This window comes from Equus caballus, chromosome 1 (genome assembly GCF_041296265.1).
Source record: "Equus caballus isolate H_3958 breed thoroughbred chromosome 1, TB-T2T, whole genome shotgun sequence".
Taxonomy (NCBI): Eukaryota; Metazoa; Chordata; class Mammalia; order Perissodactyla; family Equidae; genus Equus; species Equus caballus.
This window is the reverse complement of record NC_091684.1, coordinates 1,236,720-1,262,999: the sequence shown is the minus strand read 5'-3', so window position 1 is coordinate 1,262,999 and position 26,280 is coordinate 1,236,720. Positions and strand designations below refer to the sequence as shown.

At 60.4% G+C, this 26,280-nt stretch overlaps 1 protein-coding gene across 2 annotated transcripts; it reads left to right on the top strand.

The window, feature by feature from the left end:
* The first annotated feature begins 20,291 nt into the window (after positions 1-20,291).
* LOC106782066 (uncharacterized) lies at positions 20,292-26,280 on the top strand. Of its 2 annotated transcripts, none has more exons than XM_014733432.3 (2): positions 20,292-20,602; positions 22,239-26,280. In XM_014733432.3, exon 2 carries the CDS (start codon positions 22,300-22,302, stop codon positions 23,545-23,547), a length of 1,248 nt encoding a protein of 415 aa, XP_014588918.1. In that variant the 5' UTR covers positions 20,292-20,602; positions 22,239-22,299; the 3' UTR covers positions 23,548-26,280. The 2 variants fall into 2 exon arrangements, with proteins under 2 accessions (XP_014588918.1, XP_070131418.1); XM_070275317.1 differs by having other exon boundaries at positions 20,366-20,602; positions 22,267-26,280.

The following is a 26,280-nucleotide window of genomic DNA, read 5'->3' as shown; positions in this document are numbered from 1 at the left end:
GGGGTGCCCACATCTCAGACCCCCACCCACCTACCCTGAGCCCCACTCTCCTGCATCACCCAGCACTGTGCTGCCTCTGGTCACCGTCACCTCCTGGAGCACAGAGCTGATCCAGGCAGAGGCCAGGCGCTGGTTACAGATGGGACTCAGAGCGGGTAGGAAGGGGATGAGGGGAGGTGCATGTGGCCTCTGGACTGCGGTTGCATACTTGGTTCTAGTCCTGGCTCTGCTGAGGGGCTATGCCACCTGACCTGGCATCTTAACCTCTCTGGGCCTCAGTGTCCTGTTTGGTCTCCCCCACGTAAGCCGAAGCAGACTTACAAAGAATTCCATTTGGTCATGAAGGTCCCTGTCCACTTCCCTCCCTTCTGCTCAACCAGGCCCAGAGGCACTGTGGGAAGGCGGGCAGCCAGCGACAGACAGCAGCAAGTGGCCAGAGGGAGAAGACACAGGGGCTGTTCGGTCCTGCTGCTCAGAGGGAGGGAAAAGTGTAGCTATTCCTGACCTGGCCCTTGGTGCCACTGGTGCTCTCTCCGGCTGCCCGGGCCTTGAGTGAGGAATGCACCAATGGCTGGTCTCTGGGTCAGCAGGCCAATGAGTCTGCTCTGTAGACAGAGGCTCTCTGCCCACCGAGAAGTGGCGGCCCCAAAAAGGTGCCCCCTGTCCCGCTGACCCGCCCTGCAGTAGGGACTGCTCCAGCCAGGATGGGTGGGCTGCTCACCCTCTGAGCTTCTGCAGGGCAAGGCTTCTGGGGCTTGTAATCCGGCCTAATCCTGTCAGGCCTCAGATCCCTGCAGGCGCGGAGGAGGGCCACACGCAGCAGTCTCAGGCTGATCCAGGCCTGGCCCTGGTGACAGGCTGGAGGAGCAGCTCCCTCCCAGCCTGAGGGTCTGGATCCAGGACCAGCGCACACAGCACTGGGCACATGCATGGGCCAGCCTGCCTCTCTGTGGCGGACCCTCAACCCTGGTGAGGTCACACTTTTGCGAAAGGCAACACTGGCTGGCCTGGCCTAGGTCCAGGGCCTAAATAAACCAAAGCTGGGACCTCCCCAGCCACCTTGCTTGGGTGGGTCAGCCCTGGCAGGGAGGCGCTGAGGACGTTCTGGCGTGTTCCTTCACACTGAGCAATCCACCTCAGAAAGTACGCAAAGAGGAGTGTGGACTCTGCTCCTGAAAATGGCCAAGTTGGAGGCACTGACATGGTGTGAGAGCCAAACAGCCCAGCCCAGAAAGGGCTAGCCGTCCCAGCCCACCCCACCCCACCCCACCCCACCCGAGCCCACGGGCAGTCAAGGGGAAGGAGGGCCTTGGGCTGCTTGGGCCCTGTCCACCCTCCATAGTGGCCACTGGGCAAGTGCCTCGACCTCTCCAGGGACAAAGTAAATGAGGGGCAGTGAGGGGCCAGACGGTCACACCAGCACACTCCCCAAACACGGGGAAGTGTTAGGGCGAGAACGTGGCCCCCAGCAGCCCTCCCGCCATGATGGCAGAGAAACGAGAGGGACAGTCAGGTAGTGTGGTCAGGGAGACCCGAAGAGGGAGATCTGAGCAGACCAAATGCAGGAGTGCTGTGGGGACAGAGGCAAGGCTGACGGGGAGGGACAGGATGCAGTCATGAAAACCATGGACTTTGAGTTTGTGGCAAGTTGGGGGTGGGCAGTACAGGGCCAGGCACGAAGCTCCAGATGCTCCCTCTGGCCTCAGATCAGAGGCTCTAGCAGCCATCTAGTCCTGCCCAACACACCCGGAACCCTCCCCGTCCCCCACCCCGCCCTGCTGGTCCCCTCAGTGGGTGGGAAGCAGAGGGGGCTGCCATCAGGAGCTCCACCAAAACTAGGGGCCACTTAGGGCCTGGTGAGCCTGTGGAACTCCTCTTCTAGATCAAAGAGGGCAAGGAAGTAACTCCTGTGCATCTGTGGACAACTCAACAGCCCAAGGCTTGTTATGTTTGAAAACAATCATCTAAGATAGAGGGTAATTAACCATGGAGCATCTAATTCAATCCTGGTCTGAAAGACCACTTAGGATGACCAGCTGAGCGAACATTTCCACAGTGGGTCTGACCACCCACGTTTCTTCCCCAGTCCTGGGGGAGGGAGTCTGGGCCCTGGGCCTCAGTCAGGAGGGAGCCGAGTGGGGCACACTGTGGTGCTCCCAGACCCCAGACAGGACGAGACGACAGGCACACAGCGCCAGGAGCTCACTACCAGGCCTGCACGGAGGGCAGCACCTGCCTGCCAGAGTTTAGTTCCCAGATGGACGGCCATCCTGAGTCCTAGACCTGGACCCACACATGTGGCCTCTGTGTCGGGCCTACCTTGGATGGTGGGGTCTTGTGTGGAACCTGGGATCTGGATTGCTCTTTACTTCCTTGGTGGCCAAGCCTGAGTGGGGATCCCATTCTGTGCGCCCTTGTTAGACTGTCACCCCTGGACCCAGCACCAAGTCACTGGACTGTCTCTGAGGCACATGTGAAACCTTGGAGGTGCTTATCCACCCAAAAGCTGGCAGCAAGGGGCCTGGGATGCTGGGGAGCCAGCAGGGTGGAGGCCGAGGGCTCCCTGTGCTCTGACGGCTGGGGAGACTTGCTGGGGGTCGCGGGCAGGTGCGGGACTCTCAGCCACGGTTCACAAAGGGGCTGAGGCAAAAGCTAAGGGATGTCCCAGGCTTGAAGGCTCTAAGAGCCTAGGCCTTGCGGCCATGTGACCCTCCGTCACCTAGGACGAGCCTGCCCTCTTCACCCAGCCAGGGCAGGACTAGGTGGTCTGCAGCCACGCATGATCCAAAGAAGGACAACGCTTCCTAGGTTCTTGCCTGCGAGGTGTGCTGAGCCCCAGGAGGCAGGCAGCCACTCCTCTGCAGCCCCACGGCCTCGGGGCTACAAAGTGCACCCCCCTGACCAGGATGGGGTGCAGACAGCCCAGCTCAGGCAGCAAGCTGAGGCTGGGTCCCAGATCCCTGGGCAGTGCAAACACACTCAGATGTCCCTCCCCAACGCCCCCAACCATGTCCTCAGCAAAAACACCTTGGTGAGGAGCATTTCTACTGTCCTGCCTCTCCCCAGAGGGCCCCCCCCCCCAGGTCAGGAGGTGCTGCCTCCACCTGGTGTGGGGTTAGGAGGCAGTGGCTGCTGAGCTTTGGGAGGACAGTGACCCTGAGCAGGTCCTGCACCTCTGGGTCTGTTAAGCTGCTGGGGAGGGCGGCTGTGAGTGATGCTTTTGCCTCCCCCAGGCTCAAACCCTGGACTTGCAGAAGAGTGTTCAGCCCTTTGGACCTCAGGGTTGGGGTGGGGAAGCGGCTGCTTGTCCGGTGCTCCCACTGGCAGTTTCAGGGAACAGTGAAGGAAAACCAGGCTCCCTGCTTCAGGGATGCTGTGGATCCCCAGCCTCAAATTCTCCTTTGTGGGTCCTGAACAGGCAGCTCTGGTTTCGGCAAACACACGGTGCTGACGGCTCTGGCCCAGATGAGGCACTCTCGGGAGAGCCGGAGCCCTCGACCCTCGACCCTTGGCTTCCCAGCAGGAGCGCCTGGGGTGCAGGACCGGGAGAAGCGCCCGGAGAGGCCCGGACTCCACCACAGGGTGGACCGGCCACAGTCGACTGCACCGGCCGCCCTGCGCACGCCCTGCCGGGACTGTTGGCCTGGCGGCCCGAGCTCGCGGCCCCTTTGTCATGCACATGAGGGCGCCGAGGCTGAGAAAGGGTCCCCTTCAAACACTGAGTCACCAATGAAGAGCACTTTTCTTTCCCTGTCTGCGGGCTTGGCACATGCCTGCTGTTTCCAAGTGGCCTCTCATTCAAAGGGCCGGGTCCCCCATTCTTCGTCCCCCTAGGTGCCCGGCCGACAGCCCCTGGCAGCTGCTGCGCTTTCAAAGGCTCTATAGAGCGTCTCTGCAGGTGAGCCCTCCTGCCAGGGAGTCCCGTCAAAGGCTCTTTGAGACGGCGCCAGGGAGCGGGCTCTGAGCGGGTCGCTGCTCACAGCGCGGGCACAATGGCCGCGCCACTCAACGGGCGACCCGCCGCGCCCCGCCCGCGCTTCCGCGGGGGCCGGTCCCGGGTGGAGCGCGCCGGCTCCCCAGCTTCCCGGGCCTCCCGCTCCTTCCTCCCCCTCCGCAGCCTCCCGCCCGCGTCCTCTCCCCTCCCCCACCCGCCCCTCCCCACCTCGCCGCGACTGCCTCTCCCCGCGCCTCTCCCAGCCTCCCGCTGCCCGCCTCGGGTAATGGCTCCTTTGAAGCCCCGGCCGGCGTCGCAGACCCTGCGCGCTCCCACCCTGCGCGCGGGGATGCCGTCCGGACGCTCCTTTCAGCTCCTTTTCATCCTTTCCTTTTCAACTTTATTAAAACCAGCACCGGGCTCCGGGCGGCCGCTGAGCGGGCAGGGCGGCCGGCTGGAGGGCCAAACATGAGCTCCGGACAAGCCCCGCCCCCGGCCCCGCCCCACGCGCAACCAGAGCCCCCGCCCCTGGCCCCGCCCCAACCCCCCACCTCGCCCCAGGCCCTGCTACGCCTCAGGCCACGCTACGCCTCAGGCCACGCCCCCAGACAAGGCCACGCCCTCAGCTCCAGAATGCACGGGCAGTTTTCCTGCCTTGGGGTTTTGGATTGGGGATCAGTCCTCAGGGGCTCTGGGAGGTCAGGCACCACTGTCCACGGACTGGGTTGTGTGGTGAAGACCACAGGGGGCACCTCCTGGCCCTTGAGGGGTGTGAGTGGGCACCTCAGACCGCCACGCTGCAAGCCCGATGGCCCCTTGTCAGAAGCATGAGCACTCGGCTTCCCCATCAGACCAAACATGGAGCGCTGGTTTGCAGGAACACAGTGAGGTTTGATGCTTATAAAAACCGTCTATTTTTATTGTTTTGAGGAAGATTAGCACTGAGCCAACGTCTGCTGCCAATCCTCCTCCTTTTTTTTTTGATGAGGAAGACTGGCCCTGAGCCAACATCCACATCCATCTTCCTCCACCTTACATGTGGGACGCCTACCACAGCATGGCCCGCCAAGCAGTGCCGTGTCTACACCCGGGATCCAAACTGGCGAGCCCGGGCCACTGAAGCGGAACATGCGAACTTAACTGCTGTGCCACCAGGCCGGCCCCCCCCAAAAAACATCTATTTTTAGAGTAGTTTTAGACTACAGGAGGTTGCAAAGGTGGTACAGAGGGTTCTGTGGGTTCCCGGACACCCTGCACCTGCGAAATGTACTTTTAAAGATTATTTGTTCAAACTTGGGAGCTTGGCCCCCCTGCAGGGAGGAGGGGGCCAGGATGGAAGGTGACCTGAGGCCTCAGAGAGCAGGGTCCTGTTTGTTACATGAGGCTGCTGGTGGCCCAAGGTGGGGAGGGGGTGGGAACCCTGCAGTGTCCAGATCCAGCAAGGCAGGCCTGGCCTGGCCATGCTCTGGAGAAGCCCAGGGGTGGCGCTGCTGTAAGAGCTGCCGGAGGATGCTAAAGAGCTGGCTACTCAGACCTGTGCCTTGTCCTAGTGAGGTCCCATCCTCGCCTGCCCCTGGGCAGGCAGCCACGGGCAGGCCCAGGGGACTCTGTCCTTGCTGGCCAGGCCCCTTGCCTGGGAGCATGTCCAGGCTGTGCAGCCTGGCGGGGGCAGCATCCAGGACCAGGTGTGCAGGCAGCACTGGCAGGGTCCAGCCCCTCGGCCTCCAGCCCACCAGGATTCCCTGGGGCCTTCCCACAGCGGCTGCCCCAGAAGCTTCTGCACAAGTGTGGTCACTCCCAGCACCTCTGCTCCCTGGCCCAGGAGACAGCTGCCTCTTGTTAGCTCAAGGAATGAGGGTTTCCCAGGCTGATCCTAGATCCCTGCCTGCCCTCTCCTCTGAGCATCACCTGCCCGACCCACTCCCCCTCACCCTGCTCTCCTCCTCGCAGCCCCTAAACCCTGGCCGCACCCCCTGCAGGCTGCCATTCCCCTTGCCCTGCATGCTGGGCTCGGGCTCCAGTGACTACCTGGGTGAGCATGAGCTCCCAGGGCTTGCTCGGCTGCCCACTCAGACCACTCAGAACAGCCCCTTATGGCCAAGTGAGTGATGGTCAGGACCCAGACACCCACCTTCCCGGTCAGAGCCAGCCCGTCTCCCTTCATGGACCCAAGATGAACACCGTCCAGACACTGAGCCCCGGGTGGGCTTGAGTGCTGGGCTGCGTGGCCAGTGTGGGGTGAGCAGCCTGGTTATGCCCCACTTCCCCATGTCCAGGCCCTGCAAAGACTGACCCGGATGTGGTTCCTTTGTACTCTGCTGTGTGGTCATCATCCCAGACCCTGGAGCCACCAGCCTTGATAGGCAGTCTGTGTCTGTTGGACCAGTGTGGGCAGCTGACAGAGCAGAAGCCCCTTGGGCCCAGATGTGTTAGCCAGCAGCTGGCTCTCGTTTGCTGTGTCTAGCAGGCTGGCCACAGCGGGTCCTGAGGGAGGTGAGGCAGGAGCAAGGCCAGCTTGTGTGTCTCTTGGTCCTGGTGTGCCACCCATTTAGAGGCCTTGGCTGTGGGCACGGCTCCCATTTGAAGCTCTTTGGGAGGCTCGTACCAAGCCCCTTGTCTGCATCAGGGCTATTGGATGCCTCTCTCAAATTTCCTCAGCTCGCTCCTGTTTGTCATGGCCCTCAGGGTTGGGCCTGTGGGACCGATGGTGCCATTAGGCTGAAAAGGCCCAGGCGACATCCACTGCTGGCAGCCCCTCAGCAGCCTGCACCTGACTAGGCTCGTGGGAACAAGGATGAGAAGCCAGCCCCCGATCACTCCTTCTCTCCCTGGCCCCTCGGTGCCTTCCAAGAGGCCCTGCAGAGAGGAGCCCCCTCCCAGGCCTGACGTCTCGGTGTTGCTCCTGCAGCAGCGTCTTGCTTCCTTTTCCCCTGGGCCTTGTTCACCCTCCAGGGGTCGGGATTCTTCTTTCTCTCCCTTTTTCCTGCAGTTGGGCATCACAGAACTTCATTTCAGGTCACTGGGAAGGCCTCTCGGACCGTGGCTTTCCCCCTCTCCACACACACCACACACCTGTGTGCATATGCAGACACACACCACACACACCCACAGCTCCTGGGAGCCTGAGGACCCAGGGCAGGGACCACCGCACAGAGCTCCTAGGAGGTAGTCTTGGGAATGTGGCCCTTGGGTCTGGCACTGGCCTCCACCTTGTGATGGGACCCAGGCAGAGGACAAGGAGGGGCCACTTGGCCACAGGCATTTCTTCTAAATCTGGGACCGTGGATGCGAAGACATCATCTGACTGGGGCACGCCTCCATCGGCGAACTTCAGGCTGTCTAGATGAGGGGGCAGGGCAGATGCGGGCACTGACCACCACCCTGGCCTCCCGTGGGGCCTCAGCTGGGACTGTGGCAGCACCCAGCAGGGGAGGACCACCCATGTCTCACATGCCAGAACGCATAACTGGAACCCGGGGTTCCCCTTAGTCCCCACAGCACCCACGGTCCCCTCTCAGGTCCCTTCATGTGCACAGCCCTTCCCCGCGTCACCTTCCCAGCAGGGTCTCCCCTGACCACCAGTCCTGGCAGCCACACCCTCCTGACCTTCCCAGCCCTTAGGACCACTATAGGATAACCCCTCCCTTTTGTCTGTCTCCTGATTAGAATGGACACTCATGTGCTTGTTGGGTGCCCCTTGGTGGAGAGCTGGGAGGTGCTCAGCAAACATCTGTTGATGAATGCCTTTGTGTAGACAGTGGGTGCTTAGAACATGCTGGGCTTGGGCACCTGCTCCCTGTGCACACCCTTGGGAACCAACTGGGTAGTGGGAAGCACAGCCCACTGGTGAGTTCAAAGGATGTCCAGACGCCTGTCACCGGGGCTCCTTGTCCCCAGGGACACCCCATCCCAGCATCTGTTGGAGCTTCTCTCAGAGGCAGCCATGACTGGGAGCTGCTCCAACACTGCTGCCCCTGTGCATCTCAGCCCCCTCCCGGCCCGCTGAGACAGTTACCAGGCTGGTGGCTTGCTGACCAGCTGTCCTTGTGGGTGCAGGGGTGTGGTGGGGGGCAAACCCCGCCACCCCTTCTCTATTCCCTCTGGGGTCAGCTGTGCCCCCCAGGGGTGACATGGCAGCTGCCTCGCCATCCCTGGTTCCTTCTCACTATGCTCCTGACCCTGACTGCCATCTGACCCCTGTGCCATGAGGCCCTTCCTCCCACGGAGCCCCCCCCCAGCCCCCAACCCTGGTCAGGGCCAGGGAGCAGCAGGGGGCTTTGTGACCAGGCCTGGCCCACTCCCACCAGGTTCAGGTGTGAGGCCTCAGTCCAGCTTCCTGAGCGCCTGGGGGACACTGGAGTGCAGCAGACCATCACCAAGGCCTCCTGACTCAAGCGGGGAGAGCTCATGGGCTCCTGGGGTCCCAGGTCAGGCCCCTCCCTTGCTGGAGGCTCTCCCAGCAATGGCTGCTGAAGGGCCAAGGGTCTTGCTCAGGCCCTGAGCCCCTCCTCGCTCAGAGGTGGAACCATTCTGTTTAAGGGGAACTTCCCAGGCTCCTGCTACCAGACCCTTGTGAAACGAGAGCGAGAAACCTCCACTCAACTGGATGGGAGGCCTGCAGGGGGAGCCGTCCCCCCATCCCATATCCTTATGGCACCAAACAGGTACAGAGGACACTGCATCTCCGCCAGGAAGTACAACTACTTTACTATGAAGGAAGATTTCTCTCCACGAGGCAACAGCCCAGCCAATGAGAAATGCCACAGCTCAGCCAATGAAAAAGGCTGCAGCTCAGCCAATGAGAAACGCCACAGCTCTGCCAATGAGAAATGCTGCAGCTCAGCCAATCAGAAACACCACAGCTCAGCCACTAAAAAATGCCACAGTTCAGCCAATGAAAAAGGCTGCAGCTCAGCCAATGAGAAACACTGCAGCTCAACCAATCAGTAATGCCACAGCTCAGCCAATGAGAAACACTGCAGCTCAGCCAATGAGAAATGTCACAGCTCAGCCAATCAGAAACACTGCAGCTCAGCCAACAGAAGCTAATGCCGCCCTAATCTGTTACTCTCTCCCAATGGACTTTCCCTAGAACAGCCCCTCCCTCTCCCCCTTTTCTCTATAAAAGCAGCTCCCTTCTTTATTTTCTAGATTTATCTATGGTTCACCATTGCATGCGCATCCTGAATTGTAATTATTTTGGCTAGTCCCAAAAAACTCATTTTAAGGGTAAAATAACAGGTGAATTTGCTTTTTAAGTTGAAATCCTGTTGGGAGGTGCCAAGGCTACCAAACTTCCCTGTGGATGCAGCCTCAACTGGCCTGTGTGGACAGCCGTATAACATCCACATTTGCTCTAATGAGAGTCAATTCTATCTCACATGTATCTAGAACACATGTGGCAATAAGCATGTTACATTAAACAATAATGTTGTAAAGTCTGCCCGGCTTATGATGCGGAACGTGTGCAGCATGGCATGGCTGGACTTTCAGTGTATGGCTCATGCTCGCGGTCAGCCCCACCCATGTATAGACACGCCTTCCTGTGGGTCTTGCTCACGCCCTGGCAAAAGGCCACACTGGAGGCTGCACACCCTGCTGAAGGGGTGCTGCAGCCCTTGTGTCAGGTGTGCCCTCCAGCTCCGGGCTGCCCAGCGGCCACTACACTCTGGCCCCTTCCTCAGCAGGGCGGCGGGCACGTGACTGAGAGTCTCAGTTCCCCCTGACAATCAGCTAGGATGCAGCTCAGGTGGGGTTGCCTCGGACTCCACCTGAGGCTTGGAGACACAGGCTCACATGCTGCTTCTGCATGTCTCAAGTGGAAGTAACTTAGCTTATGTTAAATAAATGATTTCCTTTGAGGTGGAGCAAGACTGGGCCACCCTGCTGTGGGTGCCAACCAGCATCAGGTCACCAGCAAGAGCAGTCGACATCCTCCGGTGGGGCGTCATGTCCTGGTCTGGGGGCCAGTCCCCTGCCTGCTGGGCAGTGACCCTGAGGCCCACCCCAGCCCTGCGTTTGCTCTGAGATCCTGAGCTGCCATGCCTGAGGGTACTTGGCCTCCACTCCTCGCCTGAGTGTCCAGCTGCAGGCCTGGCTGGGCAGGGCAAGTGAGGTATCCTGAGGGCCTTGGATCCTGGACAGACAGACAGACCCAAAGGGACACAGATGGAGCACCTGGAGCTGGCCTCAGCACCCATCTGTCCTGGGCTGGGGAACAATCCAGCAAGGGGGGCTCTGCCCCTCTACCTTGGCCTGAGTCTGGAGGCTTCCCTTGGCCACGGCATCTGCAGGCCCTACTCCCCGCCTGGCGGGGATGGCTCAAAGCTGGGCCTGTTTCCAAACCCATTTCAGGGAACAAACAGGGGAAGAATGGAACATCATGTGTCTGCAGCAAATTAGCGAATTACAGCTTGGATCACATGAGTGACTGATGCCTTCAGGAGCCCTACTGTGCAGCTGCCTGGCTCGGAGACCAATTAACATTGACACAAAGTTTCTCACAATTCCCATCAGTTCCAACCATAACTATGTGCAAAACGAGCTCCACAGCAGGGTTTCTGTTTTCTGTGTGAGCCGTTGTTCTCGGTCTGGAAAGAGGTCGGACGCAGTGTTTTGATGAGCACCGAGCAGATGTGATCTTGCCCTCTGGCTTCAGACCTGGGTGTGAGGGCCGGCTGGGCGCCCTGGGGCCAGGACCTGTGCGGCCGGAGCTGCAGCTTCAGGTCTGACTCACACATCTTCTGGCTCAGTGAAGAGACCTCAGAGCGTGTTGCTTCCAGCCACAGTGAACACTGTCGGCAAGGAGGGGCCTGGCCTTGGCCACTGGGGTGAGCTGGAGACACTGCTGGCCTTTGACCTCATGAGGGCTTGGCAGAAGGAGGAGGGTGCTGGGAGCAGACAGGGTTGTTTGGGTGCCTTCGCCCCCAACTTGGGGGACAGGAGCCCCAGGAGCCCCATCTGTGCAGTGGGGTGGCGGGGGAGAGTCAGCGACAGGCCCTGGCCCAGAGTCTAAGGACATGCAGCCCTTATGGGGACACTGAGCCCAGAGAGAGCACTTGTCCAGCTCAGCCAGAATGGGGACGGGACCCAGCTTCCTCCGACTACAGAGTCGTCCCAGTCTTTAGAGTGACATGCACGGTGGGGTCGGGACCAAATCTGGGCTTGGGCACAAGGCAGGTGACCTGGTGTGGTGGAGCTCCACTGGGAGGTCGGTGGAGGCTGTTGCTGGGGTGGGGGTCCCCGGCAGGGGTGTGTCGCCAGCGCTGGCCCGCCCTCGCGTCCCGACTGAGCCCGCATCACAGGCTCGTCGGCCCTAAGATCAGCTTCCCAGGAGGTAGACATGTTTCCCTGTCGCTAGCTTTGGGGAAGGGGCAGAAACACCACAGGGTGGTGGGCACTGGGCTCCCTGAGGGCACTGCCCCGCCAGGGTCTCGGGCAGGGCTGTGCTTAGTCTGTTTGCAGTGGACGCTTTCTGTGTAACTCTCCTCCCAGGAGGAGCCGTGTCGGGACCAGCCGGGATCCTGCAGCTGGAAGCTGCCTGGCACCCAGTGATGGCCTCAGCAGCTGCACCAGGCAGGGTGTCCTCAGCCCTTTCTCTGGCTTTTCTCAAATCGCATTCAGACTTGACCTTGACCAGGGCGAGCAGCCCCCTCGTGGGTTCCTGCCCTGCCACTGGCCTAAGGTGCCAAGCAGTCTAGTCAGCACCAAACGGCCCAGGGGTGTGTCAGGATGGCACTGGGGCCACTGAAAAGGAACCCCTCACGTCCTTTCCGCCCTCTGACCTCACGGCCACCTGGGCCCGACCTCCTCCTAGTCCCACCCTCACACATGGGGCCACAGAAATTCTCGTGCACCTTGGTGGGGCAGTGGACGTCCTTCAATCCCTGGAGTGAATCCTTTGCAAGGATTGCCCAGGAAGGACCAGAGGCCAGTGCCTGGAGGGACACCCCAATCGCAGGCCTCCCCCTGCTCCCCAGGGCCTCAGGGCTGTGACCACGTGGTGCCTCCTCTTCCCTTTTGGTTGTGACTGATGAGGACACCTGGCCCTTGAGTGACCCCAACAACCTCCGCCACACCAGCCCGGGCTGTGGGCAGCGCACTCTTGTGGAAATTAGTAAAGAGAAACCTCATTTAAAATGGAATCAGGGGGCCAGAAGGGAGAGCTCCCAGCAGCACCACTGGAGGTCTGTTACAGGAAAGACAGTCACTCACCAACCCCAACAGAAGTCGTCAACAGGAAAGAATCATCAATTACAGGGAGAAATGTACATTGCATCCCAAACAGAAATCAATGACCCAGCAACTCAGCCAATGAGAAACCATAACTGCGAGAACTCTGACGGACTTCTGTTCAAAACAACCCCTGCGAACTGCCTCCTTTTTCTCCATAAAATAACGTTCTTCTCCCTGTTTGCTGGATTTGCCTATAGTCTGCCACAGCACGCACGTCCTGAAATGCAATTCTTTGGCTATTCCCAAATAAACTCATTTTGTTGGTAAAATAACTGGCTGCTTTATTTTTAAGGTTGACACTCACGACAGGCCACTGGAGGAGAGCCCAGTGCCTGCTCCTCCAGTTGACAGGAAGCTGAAGCCGTGCTGACTCGCCCACTGGCTGCCCGACAGGAAATGCAGGACCCGGGGCAGCATCCTGCTGCAGCCTTGAACAGAGAGGAGGCCAGTGCCTGCTGCCCACGGTGTGAGCTCCTCAGGAGCTGAAAGTGAGGGGCAGTGCTCCATCGGGGGTGACACATGCCCCCCAAGCCTGCTGTGTGGACGTGGGGGCTTCCTTCCCTCCAGGATCTGGGAGGATCCAAGCCCCCTGTGTTCTGGGGCACAGCTCAGCATGGAGCAGGGCACCAGGCACAGCTTCTGACCATGGGCCCGCCTCTCTCCACCTGCCCTCACTTGGACTGGGCCTCCCTGGGCTGCGCAGGGCCCAGGGTCCCCTGCTGCCTCTCGGAGGGCTTGGAGGCACAGGACCGCTTCTACGGGGTCTGGGGGTGTGGGGAGTTGTGGGGGGCTAGGCCCTGGCCCAGGGGGATGGGGCTGCAGCCCACCTAAGGCCTTCCCTGGGCCTGGAGCTACACAGGTGCGGACACAGCTGACCACTGGCCGGATCATGGCAGGGGAGCCTGTCACAGGTAGAGCTGCCCCCAGCGTGGTTTTCCCTCTGTCCCCAAACACATCCCTGCTCGGCAGGCTGGGCCAGGCAGGGCTGGGGCTGGGCACACTGCAGCGGCTATGTCCCCCTCATGGAGCCCAGCCACGCAGGACCAGTGGGCTGGGACACAGTGCCTGTGCTGGGGGCTGTTGGGGAGGGGAGAGATGTCGTGGGGGCTAACTCAGAGGCTGAACCAGGGATCTGGAAGCAAAGAGGACAAGGACGTCCGGCAGAGGGAACAGAGGCTTGGCAGAGCAGGTGGACTTGAGTGGAGTGATTGTCATGGCCAGAGCCCTGGGAGTGAGGGGCACCGAGGAGGAGGGGGCCATGGGAGCCTGGGAGGAGCCCAATCTGGGGACTCCACAGGCCAGCAGAGTCCCGATAACCCCTCAGGCAGTGCCCTTGGCATCCTGACACTGTTCAGAGGCTCAGACAGCAGCAGACTGAGGTCATCCAGTCCAGCCTTAACGGGAGGGAAGGAGAGGAGCCGCCCCGTGTCCCAGGAGCTGTGCCGGCCAGCCTCAGGAGGGGGAGAGATTCGGGGGGTTCAGGATCTGTCTGAGGGCCACGTGGAGAGTCGGGGCAGAGCTGGGTCACACCCTTAAAACTTCCGTTCTTCTTCAGCCCTGCTTGCCCTGCCTCAGACCTTGACAGCCACGGACTGAGAAACGGTGTGGCCACCAAGTGACCAGTCACCTGGTGCTGGGTGGGGCCACCCCGAGGGGACAGAACTCACCTCTTGTGTCCAGCCCTACACATCCTGATCTCAATGTTGGGAGCACAGTCTTGCTGTCCAGCCTCTGTCCTCACTAACCCGAGCCAGGGAGCCCTGGATGACCCGGCAGGAGGTCAGGCGTGGACACAGCTTCCCCACCAGGCAGGGACCAGCTGAGAGGTGGCCTCCCTGTTAGCCCCCTGGCTCCAGGGAGTCCCGCCAGGCTCCTCCCAGGGATCCGACTTCCTCCTTAACCCTGCGGCTCCTGCAGCTGCCTGTCCTCCGAATTCCAGGCCTATGGAGAGCACGTCTGCCCTGCTGGCCCCACGTGGCATCCCACAGGCACCTCACCAGCTTGCTCCAAACAGACCCAATCTTCTCCCCCGCGAAGCCCACGTGCCCCAGCTAGGCTTTCCCGACCCAGGACAGGCTCATGTGGACCCTCCAGCTGCCTGACAGCCCGTCTCCTCCTCCCACATCTGACCATGCCCAGACCCGAGACCGTCCTGTCCCTCCAGGCCCCATGTGTGACCAACTGCCCACATGCTGGCAAACCAGGCGTGTGGTCCCAGCTCCTGGCCAGCACCTGGCCCAGGTCCACCTTCTCACCTGGCCCAGCATGGCCTCCACCACGCTCCCCTCTCCTGATCCCTCCCCCACCTCATCACGCCTGTTTCCTGTTAAGGCATTTTTATTATGAAAAGTTCCAAACACACACAGAGCACAGCCTCGTGTGTGTGTGTGTTAGGGCCAGACGTGGCAGTGGTTGCCCCAACCCGCCAATGCGATCCACGCCGGCACACCGCAGCCAACTCCAGACCTGGCGCCCACAGCAGGTCTTTCCCTGGAGAGCCCCCAGCACCCAGACTGCTCGAGGGCACCAAAAGCCCTGGTGGGAGGGACGAGGGGACAGAGTCACATGGGACTGCATGGCCCTGGGGGCTTCTGGGTCATTTCAGGATGCAGTTGGAGACCTCTGCTGCGCCCCAGGCACAGATGGGGGACAGGTGTGGCTCAGGAGAACCAGGGACAAGTTGCTGGGTCCTCACCACCCGCTCTCCTGGCTGCAGTGTTTACCCAGCGCCCTCTAGCGGCCTGGCCCCGCAGACCCCAGCCACTGGGACCACACCTCTGCACAGCGACCCAAGAAGGGGCTCCCACAACACCCCATGTGCATATCCCAGGGCCAAGGGCCCAGAGCTTCCCCTGAATCGTGTCCCTGGGACCAGATGGGTCCACACTGCTACTTTCAGGCAGATTCACAGGGGGATGGCCCAGAACGTGCCCACCTGCAGCCCTGGGCCTCACTGGGCGTCCACTGTCAGGCACAGGGCTTACCAGCTGCCTTGCTGAGAGATGCTGTGACCCCAAAGAGATGGTCCAGGGGTCAGGGTGTGCAAGGGCCAGTGGCCCTCGGACTCTCCCAGGACTCGGGAGACCCAGAGCCAGCCTGGCTGGAAGGGCAGGCGGGGGTCAATGCTGAGCAGGAGGCCCCAACTCTGGCCAGCAGCCTGGAGATCACCAGGAGCTGTCTCAAAGCACCGGCCTGCCTTCCTGGCACTCTCCTCCCACGTGGCTTCCTTCCCCCACCATCCTCCGCTCTCCTTTCCTGCCACCAGCACATTTAGGATGACCAGGGCCTGGGCCTGCCCAGCCTGTGAGAGGGATGGGCCGGCCCATGGCTGCCCTCAAGAGGCGGCTGCCCACTGCTGACTAGAACTCGCTCAGAGCCGCTCCTGAGGTTCAGCAGGGACTCACAACCCAGTGGCAAGGCCCTGTCCAGGCTGAGTTCTCCAGGAGGCCAACGAGGAGAAGACAACATATGCTAAAGTCCTGCAGCAAGAAGATCCCAGAGGCTATGTTGGGGTGGGGTGGCCGGAGAGGTGGGCAGGGAGGAGTAGAAAGTGGGTGACACCCCAAGTGCCCCCTGAGAACTCACTCTGAGTGGGAATGTGCTGACCTGGCAGGAGCACCTGTCCCAGGAGAGGAGGCAACTCAGACAGGGCTGGAGTGGGGGGGACAGCTGTCCAGGAGGGTCGAGGGAGGGGAGAGGCTGCACAGGGGGATGGGAGAGGGGCCTGGGAACCCACGTGGGAGCCTGGAGGGAGGTACCAGCCAGGTTCCATCAAGGATACGCAGATTTTTTCTTTTTTTAGTGAAGAAGATTTGCCCCGAGCTAACATCCATGCTAATCTTTCTCTATTTTCTAGTACGTGGGTCACCAACACAGCGTGGCAGCTAACAGAGCAATGTAGGTCCACACCTGGGAACCGAACCAGGGCCACCAAAGCTGAGCAGGCGGAACTTAACCAGTAGGCCACCAGGGCTGGCCCAAGGATATGCAGATTTGAACCCACCTCTGCAGGCATCTTCTTGGGGATGCTCCAGGACACACCCCACCCTGACCCCCATCCCTGTCCTGGGCCTGTGGTCATTACAGGAGGAGACAGAGGAGGACATAGAAATGAGTCACATGTCCCCTCATGCCCACTCAGCCCTCACCCAGCCCTGGGACCCTTCCCTTAATTCAAAACAGACTGGGGCACAGCAGGCGATTTCCTTTCTCTTCCTACAAAGCCCCTTCTGATCTTAGGGGCGAAGAGCCCAATGCAGCGATCCAGGCACACATCAGATCAGCAGACAAGCTCAGAGGGCAGTTTCCAGTCCTGGAGATGTTTCTTCCTGTGCCCTTAGAGCCCTGGTGCATTCTGCCCCTCAGGCACAGGATTAATTTTGCATTGTTCCAACTCCGGGCCAGGATTCTTGTCTCCCTGGAACCTGCTGCTGCATAGGGGGCATCTTCTCACGTCACCTGCCTGGGGAGGAGTTTTGTCTCCATGGCCCCTAGCAGCTTCATGTGTCTCCAGTGGGACAAGGCCCCTGGGACTCACGTGCAATTGTTCTTGAAGAGAAAACAAAATTTTTACTTACCTCACTGAAACTATTAATAGCTAATGTTTTCACTAAACCCCGTTAAAAGGCAGAAGAGCTACTGTCGGTGTCACAATCCAATGTACACATCAGGATAGATGTGGAGAGGGCTGATGGCCACTCTGAGTTTATTATAACCAGCGTTTCAATATATACATAGTTTACAGCTGTTGAACATACACAGGTGTTCTGGACAATGTAATTATCGAACGCCAAGAATTCTTAGTGATTTCTCAAGGAACCTTCCCTCGGCCTCTGTTTTGACATTATCATGTTATTTCTGTGCTCGTATATTTTTATCTCGGAGCATGCAAGGCCTCCTAGGCAACGGCCCCTCCTGCTCCCGATATCTCGTTGTCTCCATCTGTGCCCCCAGGAGACCATGCCAGGCTTAGGTTGCCCCGCCCTGGAGGTCTTACCCTTCATTGGCTAACCGGCCTTCTCACCTCTGGGTCACAGTTTGTTGGCAAGCCTTTTCCAGTGATTATTAAGCCTTCCTGCGTCAGGGGCGGCTACAGCCACGTGGGCGGCTCCTTGAGTCAGGAGAAAGCCAGGCGGGGCAAAGAGCTCCAGCACCACCCCCTGCATCATGGGGCCCAGACTCCCTCCTCAAACCAGTTGTGGGACCTGCTCTGTAGGTCATGGCCTCCCCAGGGTCCCTGAGGGAACCCACTGAAGACACTGGGGGAGCATGGAGTCCTTGCCAGAAAACTCCTGAGAACAGTGGGCGGCTCATCAACCACAGGACACTTTCTGGGCTGACCGTGGGAGGCCTGGCCACCTTCTGGGGAAACAGGAGTGGGTAGGCAAAGGGCGCTATGGGGTCAGGAGGGTCCCTCAGCTCTTGAGTGAGCCCCCAGGAATCCAAAATCCAGAGGAGAGCTCAATGCAACCTCCCCACCATGCCCCAGGCCAGGAGGGTGAGTGCTGTTGCACCTGAGCTGGGGTCCCGGGTGGGCAATGACTGGAACAGGGGGCCTGGCCTCAGTGGCTCCCAAATTCCCCAATCCAGGGCTTGCCCCCAGTCATGACCCCCACCATCGCAGGCAATCACCGTTTTCTTGGATTTTTCTTTTCAAATTACACACAGCCCCAGAGTCTGACCTCCCCAAACACCCAAGATGACCAGATCCTGTGGGAGGAGCAGGGTCTTCTTTGGAGAAAAAGAGCAGCCAGATCCCCTTACACTGCCTGGGCAGTCAGCACAGCCCCCTCCCCACCTCTCCCCTTGCTCCCTCCTCCCTTCCCCTTCCCCCCTCCCCATCCTCCCCCCACCTCAATTCCCAAAAACTGCCTGTCCTGAGAACAGACTTTGATAATCAATAAACTGTCAAATGGTAGGGAGGCAGGAACAGGATGCAGAGACCCAAAAGGCAGGAGCCTTGTTGTCTGATCGGGTTGAGGGACACTGGACTCAGAGAAGGGGGGACAGGCCTCCAGAGCATCACAACCCACTGGGAACTGGTAACTTAAAAAGAAAATTCACCTGTTATTTTACCCTTAAAATGAGTTTTTTGGGGAATAGCCAAAATAATTACAATGCAGGATGTGCATGCAATGGTGAACCATAAACAAATCTAGAAAATAAAAGAGGGAACTGCTTTTATAGAGAAAAGAGGGGAGAGGAAGCAGCTGTTCTAAAGGAAAGTCCAGTGGGGGAGAGTAACAGTTCAGGGTGGCAACAGCTTCTCATTGGCTGGGCTGCGGCATTTCTCATTGGCTGAGCTGTGGTGTTTCTCATTGGCTGGGCTGTGGTGTTTCTCATTGGCTGAGCTGTGGCATTTCTCATTGGCTGAGCTGTGGTGTTTCTCATTGGCTGGGCTGCTGCCAGGTAGGAGAGAAATCTTCCTTCACAGTAAAATGATCGTGCTTCCTGTGGGAGATGCAGTGTCCTCTCTTCCTGTTTGGTGTAGTTGACATGTGGGATGGGGGTGACAGCTCCCCCTGCAGGCCTCCCACCGACCTGAGGTTTAGCTGAGGTTTCTGTCATTCACTTCCTCAGAACCTTCTGGAGTGCTGTCCCAGGGGGCTGCCTGGGTGGGCGAGGGCAGGAGTTGGGGACAAGAAGGCAGTGCCTCTCAGGGCCCTGAGTTCTGGGGCCTAAGCTGAGTGGGGCACAGGTGGCAGACGTGCCCTGAGAGTGCTGACCAGGTGTGTCAGGAGCCAGGTGTGGGCTGGGTCCCAACTGGCCGGGTGCCTGGACTGCTGCCGGCCCGCCCACCCAGCCAGCGTCCCAGTGACCTGCGCCTGGTGGGGGTGTCTTCCTGCGGCTGAGCACTCGGAGGAGGGGGAACAGTGGGCCAAGGAGGGTTGGGGCTCCGACTCCCCCACAGGCAGGCGGGACCCTGGGGGAGTGTGGCGGGGAGGGGGCAGGAGCTGATGCCCAGGCCCCTGGCCGTGGCCCTCAGACCCGGCCAGCCCCAAACTGGAATCAGAGCATGGGCAACACCAGCGAGGAGGACTAGGGGTCGGGGTGCTTGCAGCCGGAGGGACCCTGGACCCCCCAGGGCGCTGATCGATCAGGTGGGGAACCAGAGCGCTTTGCAAAGAGCAGAGTTATTGACCTCGGAGGGGAGTTACTGGGGTATGTGTGGGAGGGGCATAGGGAGTCAGCATCCAGGCCTCACTCTGCCCGCTCCCCCCATTCTGCCTATGGCAGGTACCTGTCCCTAAGCTGGGCCTGAGGAGGCCGTGTGTGTGTGTGTGTGTGTGTGTGAGTATATGAGTGTGTGGGTGTCTTGTGAAGTCCTCTGCGGTGCCCCTGAGTCTCCCAGTGGCTCCTGCAGGGAGATGAGGTCTGGGGTCACACCTGCAGAATTGGGTGAGTGTGACCCCCGGGCAAAGGGGCAAGTGGTGTGTATTGGGGAGGGATCCAGGGTGGTGTGCAGAGGAAAATCGGGGTCCCCAGGTGCTGCACCCTGAGCCAGGAGTGGGGTTGTGCAGCCAGGAAGGGCTGTGATTGGCAGACTGACCTGCCCAGCCCCTGGGGTTGGGCTCCCCAGGCTGTGGGTGTTAGGACTGCCCTCCAATGTTGCCCCTGCCCGTGGGGCACCCTGGAGTTTTATGTCCTGGCGCAGGTACCAGGAGCAAAGAGCAGTGGAGCTGGAGTGTGGCTGTTTGAGGAGGGTCTCGCAGCAGCTGGGGTCTTCCCTTGGAGGGTGCTGCCAGCCCCGCGGATGTTGAGAGTGCACTCCTACCCCTGACCCCAGCTAGGCCTGCCCTGCTAAACCCAACCAGGAGCTGTGCCAGCCACCTGCGGCCCCTCCTGTCACTTCTTACAGCTGGAGGGCCTGGCCCAGTGTCCAGCAAGCTGCAGGGCTCCAGCCAAGACGCTCTGTGAGGGCCCAGCATCACCATCAGACGGATTTCGAGAGCTTCCCAGCCATCTTGCTTCCAGTTTGTAGACCTGCTGGGTCAGTCGGCGTCTTTCCCAGCAGGGGCATCAATTGCCACTTGTTCCACTCAAACACATCCCCATCTGGTGCTCGGTGACTTCCTCAATCTGGTTCCTTCTTTTATTTTCCCACTTAGCAGAGATCCTTCTAGAAAGTGTTGGCCACAAACTTCCTTCTGTCTGGGGGCAGCTCTGGGCTCCCTGGCTGCGCCCTGGGCCTCCTCTGAGGACTGGAGTGAGGAGCAGGCAGTGTGGGTGGCCAGTACTGGCCACCGACAGCCTGTGATATTCAGGCCCTTGGTGCCCAGAACAGGGCCTGAGTCACCGTGCGCAAGGACCCAGTGAACAAGCTCCACACGCCTTGTCAGCGGGAGATTCGGTGGAGAAGGAGCAGGCAGCTGCCTCGAGTAGGCCAGGACACAGCAGAAGGAGCGCACTCCCGTACCCGTTTGGAGCGTGCCGGTGAGAGATGTGGGGGCCCCGAAAGACCAGGCTTTCCAACTGTGTCCCCCACAGCCTCACCCATCTGACTCTTAGCTGCCACCTCCTGGAAGGGACGGGGTGGGGGGCTTGGGATGGCGTCCAGGGCACGTGGGCTTCCTGGGCAGGACGGGCAGGCAACGTAGCTTCTTCCAAAGGCTCCAGCTGGGCTTTTCTGGGCTGGCTACGGGGCAAGCACCCTCTCTGTCACCACTGGTGCTGGAGCCTTCCTTGCGGCTGCCGGGCAGAGGAGGTGGGGCCCCAGAGTCCTCGTGGAAGTGGCAGTGGGCATTCAGGCTTCCTCCTCTGACATTTCCCAGAGGTGCTGCTAGAGGGCATGGGGGCCTTGCAGGGCTGGCCTGGCCCCCATGACCCTGTCCCTGCTCACCCAAGTGGGGAAGGTTCTCAGCCGGGGGCCACGGGGTAGAGTGACAGCACAGCCTGCTTTCTGCCTGCGGAGCCAGCTGCATGGGGTTTGCAGGGCTCCAGCAGGCAGGGCCGCTTGCTGGGGCCACTACAGCTGGTTGTGGGCACACGAGGAAGCCCCCAGCAATGAGTCCTGGGGAGCTGGTGCTCACAAGCTTTCCTAGAAACAAGCAGACAGACCCCACATGGCAGCAGTTCAAGCTCAGCCCTCAATCCACAGAGTATGAGCAGCTGGATCTTGATGTGAGGGTCTTGAGAAAGTTCTAGTGCTTTCTGGAAAGTGTGACTGCCCTTCCTGGAGCAAGCATTTCGGAGGAAGACCCCTCTTAGTTTGCTCAGGCCCCATAACAACAGCACAGGCTGGGGCTGAAACAGCAGTCACACGTTTCTCACAGTTGTCGTGTTGGGGGTCCGAGCTCAGGTGTCCTGTGTCGGGTTCTGGTGAGGGCTCTCTTCCTGGCTTGCGGACTGCCTCCTTCTCACTGTCCCTCACAGTGTGCAGAGGGTGGGGGAGCTCTCTAGGGTTTCTTGTATGAGGACACTAATACTGTCATGAGGACTCCACCCTCTCGATGTAATCATGCCCCAAGGGCCCACCTCAAACTCTATGACCTTGGGGGTTAGGGCTTCAGCATACGTATTTTAGGGGGACACGGTCATTCAGTCTATAACAATCCCTCATGAGTGACCACATGAACCGCATCTGATGAGAGAGAAAGGAGTGGAAGGTGTGGCCACCGTGTGCCCCCACCCTTTCAAAGCCAGATGTCTTGTGGACATCACCGAAGTCCCCCAGATGAGAACAGTGGAGGCCGAATCCTCAAGTGCACTGGAGCAGGGGGTCCCTGTCACTTGGGTTTGGTAGAGACCCAAAGGCGGGCAGAGGAGTGAAGATTCATAGAGGAAAGTGGGGCTCAGGGCTGCCCTGATGGGGGCTGGGGGCCCAGGAGGCTGGGACGGGATCTAGAAGCACGGTGTCCTATGATGGGTTCAGGGAACATTTTGACTTTCTCGGGTGGGTCCTGAGTTGGAAGGGGAAGCTGTAACCAGGGGAAGCTGGCGGTCACTGATGGTGTCCTGGGGGTTTCGGCTGGTTGCTGCAGGGGTCCTTTGCAGCTTCCTGGACTGGTTGCTGCAGGTTGTGGACCTGCTTCCATCTTTATCGGTGGTCTGTCCTTGTCCGTCTGTCCAGTCTGTCTGTCTGTCCTGATCTCTTGCAGCCTGAGGGCAGTTTTCTCTGAGACCAGAGGCAGATGCCGGGGGCAGCGCCCATGGATTCCTGTCCCGGGGAGGAGGGTGAGGCTCTGACCATCCCTCCACTGAGGCTGAGCGAGAAGTTCCACCTGTTTGTGAGTTATAGCAGCGTGGACGCCACGTGGACCCACGGGCTCATCAGCCGCCTGGAAGCAGACCACATGGGGCTGAGGGTCTGCCTGCACGAGCGGGACTTCACCCCGGGCAGGAACGTCCTGGAGAACATGGCGGAGTGCATCCACCAGAGCCAGAAGGTGCTGCTGGTGCTGAGCCAGGATTTCGTGCAGAGCCGGTGGTGCCTCCTAGAGGCCGACCTGTCACTCTTTGGTTCCTGCCTTGAGAGGAAGCCGGTCGTCCCGATCCTGCTGAGGCCCTGCCGGGTCCCGCTGCACCTCAGCCACCTCACCTACCTGGAGGCCACAGACAGCCGCTTCTACAACAAGCTGGTGCAGCTCCTGTGCACGCCCAACCACCAGGTGGCAAGCTCCCCGCGGGCCCTGCGCCCTACCTCCCCCCTCTACAGCGGCAAGCCCCTGCTGACCCTCAACTGCATCAACAGGGACAGCCTGCCCTCCTGGAGGGTGGGCACCTTCAGCACCCTGGTCGTCCCGGACCCCTTGAAGGAGGTGTTGGAGGACCCTGAGGTGTACAGGCGTGCCGTGGGCATCCTGAATGGGGTGCAGTCCCCCAGGTCCTGCCTCCGGTATGTGGGCTGCAGAGTCACGCTCGGCATTCTCCTCATCTTTCTCTCCATGGGATCGATTATTCCCCCCCTGATTTTGGGGCTCCGTCCAAACCCTCCAGCTCAGCACCTCCTCTTAATCGCCGCCAATATATTTTTCTGTCCCCTCCTCCTGGTCCTAGCAGTCAGCACCCTGTGCTGGTTCAGAAGGTTTTCTAAGAGGAAGATGCGGGAGGTGGTCCTCAGAGTCGGGGAAGCCAACCTCCTGCTGGCGGGCCACTCGGTGCTGATGGGCTGTGAGACCCTCAACAAGCTGCACTTTGTGTACGTGCTGCTGGGGGACTGCAGGCGGGTCTTCCTGCAGGCCTCCGATGGCGAGGCCCTGTTCCGGGAGGCCCTCTTGCAGTTCTCCTGCAGCTATGCCTGCTGCCTTGCCCACGCACACTTCCCCCTGTGCAAGGACGTCGCGGGAGCACGGGGCCACCAGGAACTGGGCCTGTGCTTCTGCCAGTTCGTCTCTCTGCAGTTGAAGAGACGTGGGGGGCTCGGGGTCAACCCTGTCTGATGGCGGGAGGGGCCCCAGAGCGGCACCTTCTGTTGGATGTCCAGCTGCCCCTCGGCTGGCCCTGCGGACATGGCTGCCATGAGGCCTGGATGATGGGCCTCTCGCCTCTGTTGACTGTGCCAAGCAGGCGGCCTCAGCCCCCGACCACCCAGAGGACCCCACAGCCTGCTCTGAGGGCAGAGGTGACCGCCCACAGCCCACCAGGCCTGTGTCCTGCTCCGGCCTGACAGCTTGGGGAGGGGCTTTGGTCAAACCACCTGAGCATGGGCTGGGGAAGCAGCAGGCTCAACTCGGGACCCTTCAGGTCCCCTTAGAAACTGGCCCACTCCTTGGCAGAGGACAGTCACTGCCCCTCTCTGGATGGCCGGTTAGCAACCAGGGGGCCGGGGCGGAACGCCCTCTCTGGGCAGCTCCTCCAGGCTCCTGCCCCTCATGCTGGAACACGGGGACAGGGAGAACAGGCCAACCCCGAGGGACTGGGCCGCTCACCCTCAGCCTTCTGGGCGCCGACACTCACACACCCCCCGTGTGCCCCCGCCGTCCACGCTGAGCCCTCAAGGTGCCGGCCACAGCTGGCCTTGGCTGGAAATGGGGAAGCTTGCATTTGCCTCAGCTTCGACACCCCTTCAGACCTCGGTCTGCATGTGGCCGCTGACTGCTCGCCACTCCTGCTCCTGCCCTGCTCCCTGCGGCCTGGCTCCACCCTGCCCCGGAGGGAGGAGGTGTGCCTGGGGCTGGAGGCTGGCGGGGTGTCCTCTGTCCTCCTTTCTGAGCTCAGGTCTCAGCATTTCTGCTGACGCTGCTCAGAACAGAGGGGCGTCTGTGGGATGTGGACGTGGATGGGTCCTGGATGCTGGAGACACAGCAGCGAGCAGCACGAGGCTGAGCTGTGTGGCCCCGCAGGGCTCTGTCCCACAGGGGCGGGGGGAGTGAGGCCCCCACACCTCATACCTGTGCCCAGTGGGCTCCACTCGGGATCCCCAGAGACCCCCTCAGCTCCAGCCCTAAGCATCAGGGCAGGACCTTGGAGGTGAGGGGTGGCCCTGGGGCTCTGCCTTGGGCCTCAGTTTACCTGTCTGTGAACAAGCAGTGGCAGACTTGAGGTCTATGCTACCGATGCTCCCTGCACCCTCAGGGAGTCCTCGGGCCCTGGCCTGGTGCTGCGTTGGCGAGAGTTTAGCTCAGCTTCTGTGGTTTTGCTGCCCTGCATCCATTTTGTGTGGCCAAGTGGCCTGCAGGGGCCTTAAACCAACCAACCCCCTCCACAACCACCCGCCTGCAAGTGCAGGCCCAGAGGGGAGCCACATGGTCACAGTGGGTCCGCTTCCTGATGTGACTTCCCCAAGAGCCCTCATGAGCAAATTTCCCCCTCCCACGACCTTGCCCTTGTGCGCCCCTTAGATGAGACCCCGTGGGGCTCGCCAGACCTACTCTTTTGGTTTGAATTGATGGATCCAGCCCTGGCCCGGGAACCCCAAAGCACTCCACCCCCAGACCTACTATAGGCATGTGCTCTGTCTGCCCGCTCTGTCTGCACCCTGCCATGGCCCCCCCACCAGTGGCCTTCTGAGGCACAGCATGTTCCTCTGTAGGACTCGTGAGCAACAGACTTCTCTACTTCCATTCCTCTTGTGGTCTGTTGTTGAACCGCGGCTCACATCTGGCACCCTGCACCCTACTTAGCAAGAGTTCATTGAGCAAAGCCTCATGCCGGCATCCTGCTGGAAGCTGGCACAGAGGCTGGACCTTGTCCCCGGGCCAGGGCTGCAGGGGGAGGGTCTCCCTTGGAGGAGACTGACCAGCAGGCAGGAGTGTGAGAGGCAGATAAGGGGGACTCTGGGCAGGGGACAGTGTGAGCACTGGTGTCAGGGAGGAGCCCAGACCCTCAAGGACCCCCAAGGATGGGTCCTGACATGGCGTTCTCCTGTAGCCGATAGGGCCCAGCTCCCCTGCACACTTAAGTGTTGGAAGCTGACTGGGAGCCAGCATGGCCAGGAGGTGGACACTGCCAAGTGGGCAGAACATCCTGTGAGCCCTGGGGCTTGCTGGGCAGCTTCGGGTGCTGGAACTTTCTTGGGGGCAGTGCTCGGCACCAGGGCCCACCCCAAGGGGTCCTATATCTGGTCTGTGAGATATAAGGGGCACCATCTGGGCCCCACATGGAGAGGGAGCGTCACGGGAGCAGTGGGGGCTCCTGCTGCCTTCCAGGGCCCGCTTGGACTCCACTGGGTCCTCCATCCCCAGGAAAAGTCATGGCGCAGGGCGAGGACCCCAACAGGCCCACCCACACTCACTCTGGGCCGGGGCCAAGCTCGGAGACAACACAGTGGTGTCCATAGACACAGAGAGGCTGGCGTGGCCTAGAGTCCTTGAGAGTCCACTCGGTGCCCAGAATGTGGCTGTGCCAGAGAGCGCCAGAGCGCCAGGCACAGAGCTGGGCAACTGGCCAGGCCTTTTGGGTCCTGGGGTCCTGGCTGCAGCCCTGGGAGGCCTGGGGGAAGTACCCAGGGGTCTGGGGGCCGAGGCCTAGCTGTGTGCACACACTCACACACACGGCCCCACGGCCCCTTGGGCAAGGCGCATGGTGACAGTGGCATTCCTGCCCCGTAGCGCAGCCGAGAGATGGTAGGATAGACAAAAAGGAGGCCACAGTCTGTTACTTCAAAGGGCTGAGCTTTTTAAGTCATGAAATAACACATTTGTGCACACAATAAAGGGAAAACATCTAAATGA

What these genes read in the sequence shown, in the direction of transcription:
- LOC106782066 (XM_014733432.3), top strand. Translation starts at nt 22,300, where the DNA reads ATGCCGGGGGCAGCGCCCATGGATTCCTGTCCCGGGGAGGAGGGTGAG.